We start from the raw sequence: 14,439 nt of genomic DNA on the forward strand, positions 1-14,439 counted from the left end.
CTTGTATCCGGTGACTTGGTGACAGCTAACACGGAGATGACATGGGGAAGCAGGCATATGCCATTTACAGGCAGCCATGAACCGCTCTGTGAAGCTGCTGAAGGAAGAGGTTGGTGTGTCACCTCGTGATGTCCTCAATTCAAGTGTGGAGGCACTTGAGCAGCATCTGCTTTGAGCAGCAGCGGCCGCTACTTTTACCGACAGCCTGGGTAGGGGTCAGTGGCTGCAATTCTCATGTCAGCACCTGAACACGGAGAAAACACTGGTTTGAAGCAAGACATTAGCCCACATGGCATTTATTTTCTTTTTCAGCCTGGCTAATATTGCCGGGTGTTCCTGGTCAGACGCATGAGCAATTGGTGCTGGTGTGTACTTGTATCTCCGTGCTATTTTGGGGTTGTATTTTACCTTGTATTGCAGTAGCTACCTGGTAGCATTTGTGCCAGTGAATACAGGTGGACTACGGCCAAAGGAAAAACAAATGAGTGTCAAAAAAAAAAAAAAATTACATTTGGGTTTGTGTAGACAAGTGGTGTTGTTATGTGCAGTTGCCTAATTTCAGTCAGTTTTCTCAAATAAGGAAGATGTGTCCACAGATGTTGTAAACAAAAATACTTCTCTATTTCAAAAGTTCAGAGATAGTTTTAACATGTATAGCATAGCCCACATATATATGCTGACAAGCTGAAAGTATTTTTTTCTCCATTTGAACATCTGGGGATTATTAGTGTCTTAATTCATTCGTTTCTATTATTAATAATGGCAGCAGGCTGAATAATTATGATACATTGCTGCAAAAGACAGAGCACAATATTTTTTTTTCCAAGTGCACAAGGACATCTTGCCATCATCTCAAACATGAAAAGCACTAGATTATTTTTAAAAAAGGAAAGTGGGTGTTATCTTATTCCAGGGAACTCATTTGCATTGGGACATTTGAAATTAATAAATTACTGTGTTGAGCAAGCCTATTTTGTGCCCGAGAAAAGAAGTGAATGTAATTTAATTCACAAAGTTCCATTTCATTTTTTTTCTCTTGGTGAAGTAGCTAATATGGGGATGGTATTTTTTTTGTGCAGCTTGTATAGAAAGAGGAGCTTGAAGTTTGTACTTGGAGTGGCCGTGGGATGAATTTAGGCTGGGGCTGCAGGTTGGTGGTGCCAAAGGTTTTCAGCTTACATTTGGTGTCTCACTTTCCACTCACTCGCAGGGTTGGTTGGGCTGGTGGGCTCCAAGCTCTTCCTGCTGAATTCCCACTCCAGCACCCACCCCCAACAGTGATGTTCAGTTGCCTTTTGCACATTTTCTTCATTGGAAAGAGACACTCTGTATTCGTAAGATCAAGAGCAAGGTTTTAAAGGTTTTGCAAAGAGAACATACTGTGTCAAGATAATTAATAGGACAGATCTGAGCAGCTGTTAATGGTGAGGTATGGCTGTGGTGGTGGACGGCAGCTTTGTCAAGGGTGTCTGGAGCTGTTGAGCAAAGACTTGGGAGAAATCTCTTTTCTCTCATCAGAGCTTGGATTTATCAACACGGTTCTTCATTACGACTAAGCAGAAAGCCTGCTTAAGGGCTTCATCCTCATAAGTTGCTGTGGCGCCTCAATTCTTGTTAGATGCTATTAGAGAAGAGTAAGTACCAGAAAACCTGCTGAAGCAATTCTGCACTTTCAGGGGGAGCAACACTCTGACCACCCCATTCCTCCTGACTTTGCAAAGGGACTTTCAAACCTCTGCAGATGCTGCAAACGTTGCTGTGCTGAGGAAGCTCTCTTTTCCCCAAAAGAGCAGCAGTTGCTGACCCTGTGAAGACCACAGACGAGTAAAGCAGATTGTCCCTAGGGTCATCCACAGGACTCAGATTCCCACCCCAGGTCATCCACAAAACTTCAGGGCATCCTCTGCCTTTGCTGCACAGGTTGATTCCTTCTGGACCTTTATTTTGATTTCAGATAAGAATTGCTGCACCAAGAGTCTATCACGCAGAATGTTAAGTTCCCGATGCGATGCTCTGCAGCAGCTCTTTGGGAGAGCTGCCAAGGAGGTACAAGGAGTGGAGAGGACACACTTCCAAAAGGGGTTGAGAAGGTTAAGAACATACATTTGACCCAAGAATGCCTTTCCCCCTTCAGAAATCCTCGGAAAATGTGATGTGTAAGGAGTCACTACCTCAATATTAGTGAGAGCTTTCAGCTGCAAAGTTGACTGACCTCAGTGGTATAAAAGATTAAATTATTATCTCAGTCAATTCTCCTTAACCACTGTTTTCAATGAGACAGGTGTCAAAACAGCTTTTGCTGCACATCGCTCACCATCCCATCCCTTATTTGATGAAATATATGTGTATGTATATGTATTTGCAGGACCTCCCTCGGTCCACCATGACTCTGCATAACGTGTTAACACTGTACGTGAGCCAATATTTTCTCATATGAGCAGTTATTATTTCCACAAGGTCCAACATTGCACACTGTACAACAGTGAAAATGCAAACATGCAAATTTACAGGCTGTGGCCCTCTGCTTTGCTTGCCTGAAACCACCTACAAAGTCTCACTGCTTCAAACGTAAAGAACAACAGAATTATCAGCCCAGCAGAACTGATGGTTAAGTGCCTGGAGTCAATTTTTTGGACATAAGAATCCTATTTTTGCCTAGATTTTCATCTAATTTCTCCAAAGGGGACTGCAGGAACTTATGTCTGGAAAGAATTTTCTGGGCACTCCAGGCGGTACTTCATATAATCCTCATCAAGGGCACTAATGAATTCACTGGTTTGTCAGCAAAGCCACTCCACATGTTCAGTTGTGTTCCAGAAGCTCCACACTCACTCTGACGGGAGCTGGGGACCGGTGAGGGCTGCCCAGAGATGAATCTGGCTGCTGTGTTCGCGTCGCTTGCAGAGTCAGGTCCTGTTTCAGCTTTGGAATTTCAGCCTTCACTGAGATATTTACCCGAGATTTCTGATGGTGCACATTCAGCTTCCAAAAACTGAAGGAAAGGCATGTAGCTGAAACAGAAATTAAAAGAATACAAAATATACTTCTTCCACTGCTTCTTAAGGGAGGACAGGAACAGCCATAGATATTAAGGAATTTAGGCAAGATAGCTTTAAATAATTGATTTAACATGTCAGAAGATAGTCCATCAGGAAAAGCAAGATCCGTGAGTGGGTGGTCAGTCACACTGGATGATTTTCAGGATCCAATTTCTTACTCCAGCAAAATAGCTCATCATCTCAGCATCTCACTGAAAGGTTGGAGAGCAAGTGTTCGACTCCAAGAGTCTTCTAGTAAGCAAGACGATAAGCTGTTTCAGTCTGCACAAAGTAGCATCTGGCCTCAATGCATTTAAAAATAATCTGTTTTGACTAGTGTATCTTATACGATAGGCTATCATGTCACGTTCTGGCACTAACAAAAGATGTGAACAATATGAAATGTCATGTTAGGCTAAAGATGCAAAAAATCTTGCAGAAATGCAAAAGATGTTGAGTTCATCAAAGTGACATTTTTCTATCAGAAAAATGCTTCAAGATAAAAGGATACAGTTGGTCTGGAGGATAAGGGTGTCTTTCTTTTTACAATAAAAAGGAGAAGCATTTTGAGAAATGCAGCAGGAATTGCATTTGTCCAGAGATAGGAGAGACTGACCCAGTCAGTCTAATTTTTATCTTTAGGTTTTACTGCTTCTGTCTCAAATTCTAGCCATCACAAAAAGGTACAAACCTCTCTTTTTGGTGCAAATAAAACTTTCACGCATAGTTGCCAATAGCAATGCAGCAAGTCTAGTGTTCGAAGAGGAGCTACTGAATTTAACTTAAGCAAAACCCAACTGACTTGGAATTTGGTCTGTATTTTTGCTCTACAAATACCAGTCTGCTGTGCTTGTAAGAAAGTGAGTAACTTTGTATTTAAGCTTTGTTTTCTGTAGATGTAAGGTTTGTGTGGTAGAGGGGCTCCCTAGTTTGGTGGTCCTATAATTCGATTAGTTACAATTGCCTCCAGTACTGAATTTATAAATAATCCAAAAATATAATAAGGAGGAAGTCTTAATTAATTTCATTTGGTTTTACTTTGTTGAACTTTGTACAGTTCTTATTTCATTCATAATTTAAACATGTTTTTTTATTCATATCCTCTCTTTTTAGAAATCATGTATAGTTCTTGTTTCAGAGGGATGTAGACCCTGGGATGCATTCATGACAGTATCTCACCGATGGCTGGATTACTGAAAAGCGCTCAGATCCTTCAGGAATGAGAGCAGTCAGTTTTAACTTGAAGGAACTTTTAAAGCATATCTTGGTGTTTGGGTTTCCGTTTTGAATCTGAAAAGATGTTTTGTGCAGTGAGAAAAATAATCTGTTTTGAGACAGGGGAATTCTTTTGAGTGAATTCAAAATGTGCCTGAAGTAAGTGATGCTTTCATTGTGGTCTGTCTTTAAAACAACAGATCAAACTAAACACAAGTTTTTTCCCCCTTTCTGCCTTTATGTTCAATCCCTAACTCTTTTAGAGGAGTCATCAGTCAAAGTGAGTGACTACAGACAATTCCTGTCTAAGTTCTCTGGTTTCTTCCAAGCCAGATGACGTTTCCCCTATGAAGTGCTTGCAAAGCTTGGGCCATCTCATTTTTGATTCAGTAAAGCATTTTTCATCATAACATCGCACTTAGAGGTGTAATTACAAGTTCTGCAGGATCCTTTAAAGTATGCTGGAGACCTTTTTGAAGAAAACATGGTTTCTACCCACACGATTGCAGGAGGAGGAAAAAATCATTCCTCTTTTTACCAGCCCTACAGCCTACACACAGTGAGAGCATCTGCAAGTCTGGGAGAGGTCCTGGTCCCTCTTGCAAGTCCCAGCGGATTAGTCTGTCCAGAAAGTAACAATTTTCCTCACCATCTTGAAGAACGCCTTTATAAAAAGGACACCAAATGGTATCTTACCATTTTAGAAACGCTGATGGCTCATCTGAGAGAGGAGGGATTCTCGTGCTGGGGGGTGGTGGTGCACAGACTTCTCAGAGATGTCTTGATACCTGAGAAGAAGATACACACACCAAGAAAACTTCCTCTTGGTAATGGAAGTTCTGGAGGAAATGGCAGAGTATTTTCCGCCATAGAGAAAAGGTGTATTAATAAGGATCCCATATTTCTTGCTGCAGTTTCTTGGACCATAGCAGAGGTCCGGCATGCCCAGGAACCACTGGGCATGGTGCACGGATGATCACTACGTGTGTATGGAGTCCAACAAGTCCCGAGTACATCGGGATCTACCTGGATGCCCTGGGCAAGTCCACTGGTAGCTGGCAGACATCACACACATTTTTTCTGTTCTGGGAAGAATTCCTGGTGGAAAAAAGGAACATACTTGAAGATCTGGTGGGATGATAACTCTCATGTATACGTAGGTAGAGGTTGTCCTGTCATTCTCATTTGCTGGGAGCTTGTCTTTGTCTGTTTTAACCTAAAGACAATATAACCAACATTATTAGTGCAAGTTGTTAGAGACTCTTGAAACTCTCCTTGGACAGCAGCGATAGGAAAGAAATTCATTACGAAAATCTGAACCTTGGAGCTGCTGCACACAAATTTTTTCCCAAAGGTGGGATAATACCTGAGCGTACCTGCTGCCGGCACGACTGGCTTGGAGGCAGAACACAAACTGCAGTTGTTTCATAATGCTCAGAGACTTCCTTTGGAAGGTACAAATGCTTCAACTTATTTGTGTGCAAACTACATTTCCTCAGACATCTGAGATTTTTGTCTTCTGTTTTTAATTCATTGTGGCTTGATAATGCTATCAAAGAAAAAGGTTTTTTACAATTTGAGATATCGTAAGTATTGGTTAAATGGAAGAATTTGCCAAAATTACCGAGATGAATTAACACATTGGTGGCCTACAAAATTCTTGTGAGTTTATCACAAGTAATGCTCTGCATTTCAGCCCATGATGTAAATGTCGAGCACATACCTGTTTCAAAACCAAACGAAGTCCCCATTTTCCTGGCCACATGGAAGGAAGTATTTTCCAGGATTTGCCGTCTCAGTGACTGTTTAACAGCTGCAGAAGTAGCACCAAAAGTCAAATTATAATAGTTTGAAGGTACCCATGCTGTGGGATGGGAAGGAGGCCAGTGGGCACTGGGACACAGGCGTGTGGCACTGCTGCTAATCTTCGGCTCTGGACTCGTGCTTCTCTGCTTCAGCCGTAAAATTGTCTTTCTGAACATGTTGTATTGAATGACCACATATATTGTGATGGTAGATTACATGCAAATGCCTAGAGTCTTCCTCCTAGTATTGCCTGGGAGCGAGGAGACCGTCCGAGAAGGATAACGGAAATGATCAGGCATTTTTATGTGCTATTCTGTAATCAGTTTTTGAACAGACAAATTCTTTTTTCCGGTGCCTCATTTGCTGTTACTTGACAGGAATTAGATATGCAAAAGGATGACAGAAAACCTTGCAAGGCTTTGAATCTACATTGACTTACCTGTTTCAAGGTGCAAACCCTTTCTTACAAACAACATCTTCTACATCTTTTTTCTTCCGATTTTCCTTTTTTTTATAAAATGTGTTCTTTCCATCATTTCACCTTATCCTGTATTGCCACATTAATGATCCCTTCACCTGTGTTTACAGAGAATGCAAATAAACTGGAAGAAAGTGCAAGAGGGATCTACATCCCTTGTCCAGAGCATTACAACGGCTTCTGCATGCACGGCAAGTGTGAGCACTCCACTAACATGCTGGAACCGTCTTGCAGGTAACCCTTCTCCTGCCAAGGAGGAAAGGCTACGCACATGATAATACGGACTTACAAAAACACTTAATCTGGATAAACTGTGGAAAATAATTATAACCGTGCCTCTTTGTGCTATAAGACCTATTAGACTTAAATTATTCAGCAAGTTCCCCCCACTTTTATGTGGCAAAAGTGTGTTGAGTTACAATGTGAATTGATTGTAAAGACATTCAGTAACCTTCAGTTCTATTTAGATATATTTTAAAAGTGCACACTTCTGAGAGGAGCCCAAGCAATCTGGCTTGGTCTCTTATGGTTGCTCCTGCCACCGACCTGGATTTTCGCATCTCCTTGCTCAGGCTTTTTAGGGGAAACGGGGCAAGAGTTAAAACGGGAAGACCATGTTTGTTCCCCAGAATCGCAGAGGGGAGACATCAGGCTGCAGGATGGGAACTGGTGAGCAGCTGGGTGGATGGTTGCAGCATCAACAGAGGGTTTTTTATAGCAACTAGACAAAATTTAAATGATGCATCCACTTGCAGGAACATCTAATCACATTTCATACAGAGCTCGGATGATTGCTTATCACCTCCTTAGGGGTAATCTGCATAAGGAGCCACAATGAGATGGCTTTTCACCCTCCCCCAGCTCCCCAGAGAAAGGGAGAAATTGAAAATATGTTGTGCAAGGAACTAAATGGATTCTCACCACAACGTGCAAGTAGTTCCACTTGATGCTATAATAGATAAGTCCCAGTCCCCTTGGCACCTCCTGGCACTTCCGCAGTGTCGTTCACTCTCGCAGACCTTGGTGATGCTGAGAACCTGAAATATTCCCTCTGAGAAGGCGAGGAGGCACCAGTGCTCTTTCTGGGGGGCCAATTCTGGAAAACAAACAAACAAACAAACAAAACAAAAAACAAACACCACACAAAACAAAACAAAACCAACAACACATAAGCTTATGCTTAAGCTACTGATTTTTTTTTTTAAGATCCAATTTTTTTTTTTTTTTGCATTCTTTGAAAGCAGCAGGTATAACCAGAAAAAATATTTTTTTGTTTCAGATGCGATGCCGGCTATACTGGACAACACTGTGAAAAAAAGGACTACAGCGTTTTATATGTGGTTCCAGGTCCAGTACGATTTCAGTATGTCTTAATAGCAGCTGTGATTGGAACCATCCAGATTGCTATCATCTGTGTTGTAGTCCTCTGTATTACAAGGTCAGTATCTCTGGTACTTTGCAATAGAAAAAACAAAACAAAACAAAACTTTTGTTTTCCTTACTTCGTGCACTGATTATACAGATTTCTGCTGATAACCAATGCTGTTTAATTCACCAACAAGCAAAAGATATTGTCTGGTCCAGCCAGCCACTGCGTCTTCATTATTATGACCAAATTTTTACCTCCATCTTAATCAAACTTAGGTAGCAATGATACCTACAGCAAATGGAGTTTCCTATTTTGTATTCAGATCCTTGGACAAATATTGTTCATATAAATAAGGGGAATATAAATACAGCAGCTGGATCAACACTTAATAAAACTAATCATATCTCCATCTGGTTTCCTCAAGGGCCCATTCCCTTAGTCCTAATCAGGCAAAGCACACAAACTTTTAAGCCTGTTTGCAATCCCATTGATTAAATGATTTCATTAGGCTTATATACATGTTCAAAGGTACCGTACATGGTCTTCACTAGATGGTGGCACTCCAAGCCATATAGTATTTATTTCTTTTTTTCTTTAATTGAGGGAGAAAGGGTTATTTGCATGGAAGGGACAACCCCACGGTAGTTCAGAACCAAAGGGGTGAATGCAATCCTTCCCCTCCTACACCTGCTGCTCTGCTTCCTCCTCTCTGGGAGGGCTTGGGGTAAGTTCTGAATTCAGATGTCTGCAGTCTTCCCTCAGAAATCACAAGGTTAAATTAATTCAGCTAGCAACACTGATAAATCACTCTTTTATAAATAAATTTCTTTTTTAAACACTAAAAAAATAGAAGCCAGGCATCATAGCTCCGTAGAAATAAAATCTCCGTTGTATTTCAGTCCCTATGTTGCACTACCTGGCTGGAGGACAAGTGTAGCATTTGTTCCTGGAAAAGACAAAAAGAAACAAAAAAAAATCATAAATCCTTCTCTGGCCTAAAGGCATAGAACAAAACCCTCTGATGAAAGGTAGCTGCTTTTTTGGCCAAGCCGAGTCCATCAACTCAATGGTAAATGCCGAAAGAGGCAGTAGATTATGGTGGTATTCACAGAAGTAATTCAAACAACAAAAATGTAGCATGTAGTAAGAAAAAGGAAATGGTGCAGTAACCGATAATGGAACAAATGCTGTGCATCATTTTGTCGAGTGACTCGTTTTGTCACTTTGCCGCAGTAACATGAGTACTTTATACTGAAGAATGAAGACAGTATGCTCTGAGTGTCCCAGTACTGCGCTGCAAATTACCCATCACACTGTTTTCATACAGAGATGGTACCTTTCCTCGCACACTTTGTAACCAAGTTAATTTATGATCTTTTGACTTTTTTTTTTCTGTAATGCATGTAATTACTGCAGAGCATCCTCCATCCCAGCATAATGACTCAAGATACATTTGCAAAAGTGTACCCTTAAGTGGCCTGAGAGACATCCACATGACAAGTGAGCATTGTGGGATCGTATGCATAAGTAATTGAGTTTTTGAATTCATCTGCTTTGGGAAACCTGGTTTGAACTCAACACCCTGGACTCTTGAAAGTGATAGAGTCCCCCCGCCAGATTCCTGGGAGAAAGAAGGGAAACTTGGCTCCAAATTCTTTGCTGCTCATTTCAGTGCAGCTTCACCTAATCAATTTGTCAAATTAGTTCGGCGCACTGGGTCCAAACCCTGCATTTGAGCCACATAAGACTATCACTGTAAATCTTTAGCTATCGTTATTGCTGTTGCTCTTAAAATCACACCTCTAACAGGGATGCAAATCTTTGGAGTGTCCTCCATTGCTGGAAGGCTCTGAGCAACCCCTGGACACTTTTAGATGCTTTAATCTGAATAAATGAGCTGTGCTGCTGCCAGGGGGACCCTTGCCCCTTCCTCTGGCTCCCAGGCATTTGGTCCTGCCAACGCTCTTGAGCCATCTTGGCATTTCTGTAGCTACACAGTGAACCCAGTTGGGGAACGGATTCAGCTGAAAATTCAACCAGCAAAACCGATGATTTGTTTTTAAAATGGCTTGATTCCTTGATGAGGTTGGCCACCTGGCTACTCATCGTTAGTGCCAGCAATGGCAATTAACGGCTGGGATGGAGGAGCAGGGAACTAGAGGCCAAGAGATACAGAGGGAAGGAGGTGGAGCAGTGGTGTACAGACCCTACGCCCAGGGACTTAGAGGTAAGGCAAAAGAGAAGCAATGATAAAAGTGAAGGAGGATGGTAAATAATATAGGTATGGCCTAACGTCATAATGATTTTCAGCAGTTTTCTGTACAGCTTTGCATTTTTAGTGCTTCCCTAATGTTTAGTCACAGCAGCTTATTTATGTGAAGAAATAACTTGATTAAAAATGAATGCATAATGTGTTTTACCTGCTATGAGTCACATTGTGAGTAACTCAAGCTCGCGAGCAAGCTTCAATGGAGGGAGGGCAGGCAGCTCCGCTACCTAGTTTACATTGATATAACTGCTGCGTTCATAAATGAATACATCCCACACACGGAGCACTATAAAGAACTTTTGATTAAAGAGTTAAGGACCAAGGAAAAGCTGTCACTCAGTTTCAGCAGATGATTAAGTCTAAAAAGCTGGTTAAATGCCAAACCCAGACGCATTTCAGACACAAGCTAACTGTAAATGCAATAGCATTGCTTTTAAGCAGTCACGGTGTCAGTACTTGGCCCTAGGACCTTCCCAGGCCTCCGTCAATTGGAAGCGTTGTGCGTTATGCAATTAGAACATGAGCGGTTTTGGTTAAAAGAAGTTGTTTCTCCCTGTACTCAGCACTGGTGAGGCTGCACCTCAAACACTGTGTTCAAAGACCTTGAGGTACTAGAGAAAGTTCAGAGCAGGGCAATGCAGCTGGTGAAGGGCCTGGAGCACAAGTCTGATGGGGAGCGGCTGAGGGACCTGGGGGGTTCAGCCTGGAGAAAAAGAGGCTGAGGGGAGACCTTATCGCTGTCTGCAACTGCCTGAAAGGAGGTTGGAGCATGGAGGGGGTTGATCTCTTCTCCCAAGCGACAGGACAAGAGGAAATGGCCTCAAGTTGCGCCAGGGGAGGTTTAGATTGGGTATCGCGAACAGTTTCTTCCCAGGAAGGGTTGTCAGGCATTGGAACAGGCTGCCCAGGGCAGTGGTGGAGTCACCATCCCCGGAGGGGTTTAAAAGACGTGGAGATGAGGTTCTTAGAGACGTGGTTTAGTGCCAGTGTTGGGTTAATGGCTGGACTTGATGATCTTAAAGGCCTTTTCCAACCAAAATGATTCTACGATTCTATGATTTTTTTCATCATCCTAATTGTAGTATTCACTACATTTGAATCAGTTTTTCTTGACTATGTACTAAGTGACTGGATAGATACTGTCAGTGTGGTTCTGGGTCAGCACCTGTGAGATGCTCATCTCCTTGCTCCCAGCTGGAGCCGTCAGTATCGCCTGTTCTCTGGAAATGCACGGCCGCATCCCCTGGGATTGCTGACCGTCCTGGTCATCCCCCAGCCACCTCCTACCTCCGTGTTTCTTACAAAACAAATCTGCTTGTGCCCACTGTGGCTTCCCGCACTGGTTCCCCAACCCTGCTCGGCATGGCTGAGCGCTGGTTCTTGTGCTGTAAATCCCCATCCCCGGGGACTCAGGAGCAACCCTTGGTGTTGGCGCTGTCTCGCTGCGAGGTCCTGCTGTGCCACCCCCGGTGGCATGGGCAGCAGAGGACGCCTGGGGACACTCAGGCGGGGAGGCTGTCAGCACATGACATGCAGCTCGGTGAATCAGCCCTGTGTTTGCTAACAACAGCTCCCTCGGAAAGTTTGATCGCCTTTTTAGGAGCAGGCGGTGAATAATGAGTTTGTCACAAAATGGCAAAGCAGCTCAAGTCTGCATGAGTTTCATAATGAACACTCCGCCGTGACCTTCGAGAGCGCTGGAGACACGGGCTGATTTTTCCCGGAGTAATGATAGCAGCCTACTTTGCTGCTTCCAAGAAAGGAACAAGGCAAAATATAGTGCACAGCCATACAGTTTCTCATGAGGGGGTGGTCCTGTTGGCTTAAAAAGTGAGGCAAGTCAGGACAATCTGACCCATATTTTGTTAGACACTTATATAATTGTATTTCAGCATTTTGAAATATCCTTATGCTCTCGTTTAGCCTTTCAGTTGGCATCATAAAACTGTAGCATTAACGGGGGGGGAAAAATGGCCTTTTTGATTTTAAGGGGGGTCAATAAAAAGTTATTTCACTCTGTTTTGCTGTTAGTTATTTGACCTGGAACTTTGAGCTCTCACTGCATGGAGAGGGTCGGCTCTCCTTGGTGCATAACCCATAGGGTTTCACAAGGAGCTGCTGAAAGCCTCCCTGTAACGGAAAAACAAGTTAGGGATTTTTTTTTTTTTTTTTTCCATGTAAGCGTGGTCTGGGGTATCGTAGGGCTTTGTGTCATGCCACTGCAAGCGGTGTTTCAGTCCTTCTCGTGTAGCTGCCCATGCACAGGGCAGAAAGAGGCGCAACCGGGCTAAAAACTCACACTGGGCTTAGGCTGAAGAAAGAGGACAAACACGTGGCCAAGTCAGGAATAGCTGCTTCCTCCTCCTGTGCAAAAAGTTAACCAGGTCACCCTGGGAAAAGGACTATTTTCATTGCTGGTTGGTTGTCTGTAGCTCACCATTTTCCTAAAGCGTGAGTGTTTTCAGTGGGTGTTGGTGAACCTATTGGTTTGGTTCTGCTTGCCTGTTTCTGCCATAACCTCCTTGGCTTTCAGCCGCTTAGAGCTCCCTGGAGCCTCCTGGGGCTAAATGCCTTCATGATTTTGGTCCAAGGGCACTTCTCCGTGGGAGAAAAGCAGAAACACTCTTCTTATCTTTCCATTATTGGGGAAACACTTTGTAGCAACCCGATAGGCAATGCTATAGTGAAATGTGCCCTTGCTGAGGAGCACCATGAGGTTCCGAGGTAGGTTTGTTTTTGCTACCATCCAAAGGAAAAATAAGATTTTTTTTTGTCTTTCCTGTGCAATGGTTTTCTTCACGAAGCCCAGCAGCCGTGCAGGGTGCAGGTGCCTGTAAGTAAAGTAGCTGCTCGCTAATGACCTGAGCATGGAGCATTTCCATGGAGACTCGTAGGGATTGCAAGCACTTTAGCCCCTGCATCCACTTTGTAAATACTGCACGGACGCGGGACACTGAGCAGGTAAGTATGAGACCATCCTAAATCTTCCACCTGAAAATAAATGAAAATAAAGCTGTTATTTAAACATGAGCTGAACAGCAACCAAGAGATGTGGTGCTGTAGGAGCTGTCGCAACATAGCTCACCAGTAAAGAGCAGGAATCTTAACATTTCCTTTGCCGTATTTTTGTTTACGGTATGTTTTGCGCTTGATTTCTTGTGTTGTTTTCTGTTTGGGCTTTTTGGGGTTTTTGTTTGTTCGGTTTGGGGTTTTTTTTGGTGGTACCATTGCCATTAGCCAACCCATTTCATGTCATTGAATGGGAACGCGCCAAAGGCCAGAGGATGCTCTTCTTGCCCACCACCGCCTCTCCAGCAGATGCGTTATTAAGAGCCCTGTATTCTCACAAGTGTCTTTTTTCAGGAAATGTCCCAGGAGCAACAGAATCCACAGACAGAAGCAAAACACAGGGCACTACAGTTCAGACAACACGACAAGAGCATCGACAAGGTTAATTTAAAGAGCGCATGTTTCCACAGTGGCAAAACTAACTGCAGAGAGCTTGGACTACAAAATACAGTATTATAGACAAAAGATTAAGACAAGATCTACACATGTTGCCTTGCATTTGTGGTAATCTACACCAATGAGAACATGTACTACAGCTATATTTGATTATGTATGGATATATTTGAAATAGTATACATTGTCTTGATGTTTTTCTGTAATGTAAATAAACTATTTATATCACACAATATAGTTTTTTCTTTTTCATGTATTTGTTATATATAATAAATACTCAGTGATGAGAGAAAAGAAGTGCCTTTCTTAAATTTGCTGTATCTCATAGCTGTGTATAGTCTTGGGATATTGTATATGGACACTAACAAATCTCTTCTTTTCTTTTTTCTTTTTCCAGTTCTAGTGGCAATTTTGAGTCTACTGAACTCAATAGTAGGGTTTTGAGTTGGTCCAAGATCAGCGACAATTATGGATGTGGGAAAGGTGAAGAATAATTTAACCTACATTGAGGAGGGATAAAATATTTCAGATCCGGAGTCAACAACATTTCATCAGCCGCCTTCTCCCATACCATCTATCTTTACTCTCCCATAGCTTAGGAAGTCTTTACCTTCTAAATTAAATCCTAACTGAAGGGGAAATGAAAATTCTCAGTGACTGCCGTGGAAGCGTTGGGGGTGACATTTCGATTTGGGAGGGAATTAGGTGTCTGTCAAGGTGAACCCTACCAGAACACTTTGCAGAATCTCCAACTCTGGTCACTGGAGAGAGTGAAAATTGCTTCTTACTGTTGATTGAAAAT

The 14,439-nt window shown here is 42.6% G+C and overlaps 1 protein-coding gene across 1 annotated transcript in view; it reads left to right on the plus strand.

Moving 5' to 3' along the window:
- Positions 1–14,216, plus strand: part of TMEFF2 (transmembrane protein with EGF like and two follistatin like domains 2) — a 128,539-nt gene extending 114,323 nt beyond the window's left edge. The window contains exons 8-11 of the mRNA XM_065637884.1: positions 6,648–6,771; positions 7,817–7,975; positions 13,539–13,625; positions 14,035–14,216. Coding sequence (XP_065493956.1) covers positions 6,648–6,771; positions 7,817–7,975; positions 13,539–13,625; positions 14,035–14,131 — 467 coding nt within the window. The 3' untranslated portion in view covers positions 14,132–14,216. The remainder of the gene's footprint in view (positions 1–6,647; positions 6,772–7,816; positions 7,976–13,538; positions 13,626–14,034) is intronic.
- Positions 14,217–14,439: the final 223 nt, after the last annotated feature.

The sequence above is a fragment of the Caloenas nicobarica genome, chromosome 6, assembly GCF_036013445.1.
Source record: "Caloenas nicobarica isolate bCalNic1 chromosome 6, bCalNic1.hap1, whole genome shotgun sequence".
NCBI lineage: Eukaryota > Metazoa > Chordata > Aves > Columbiformes > Columbidae > Caloenas > Caloenas nicobarica.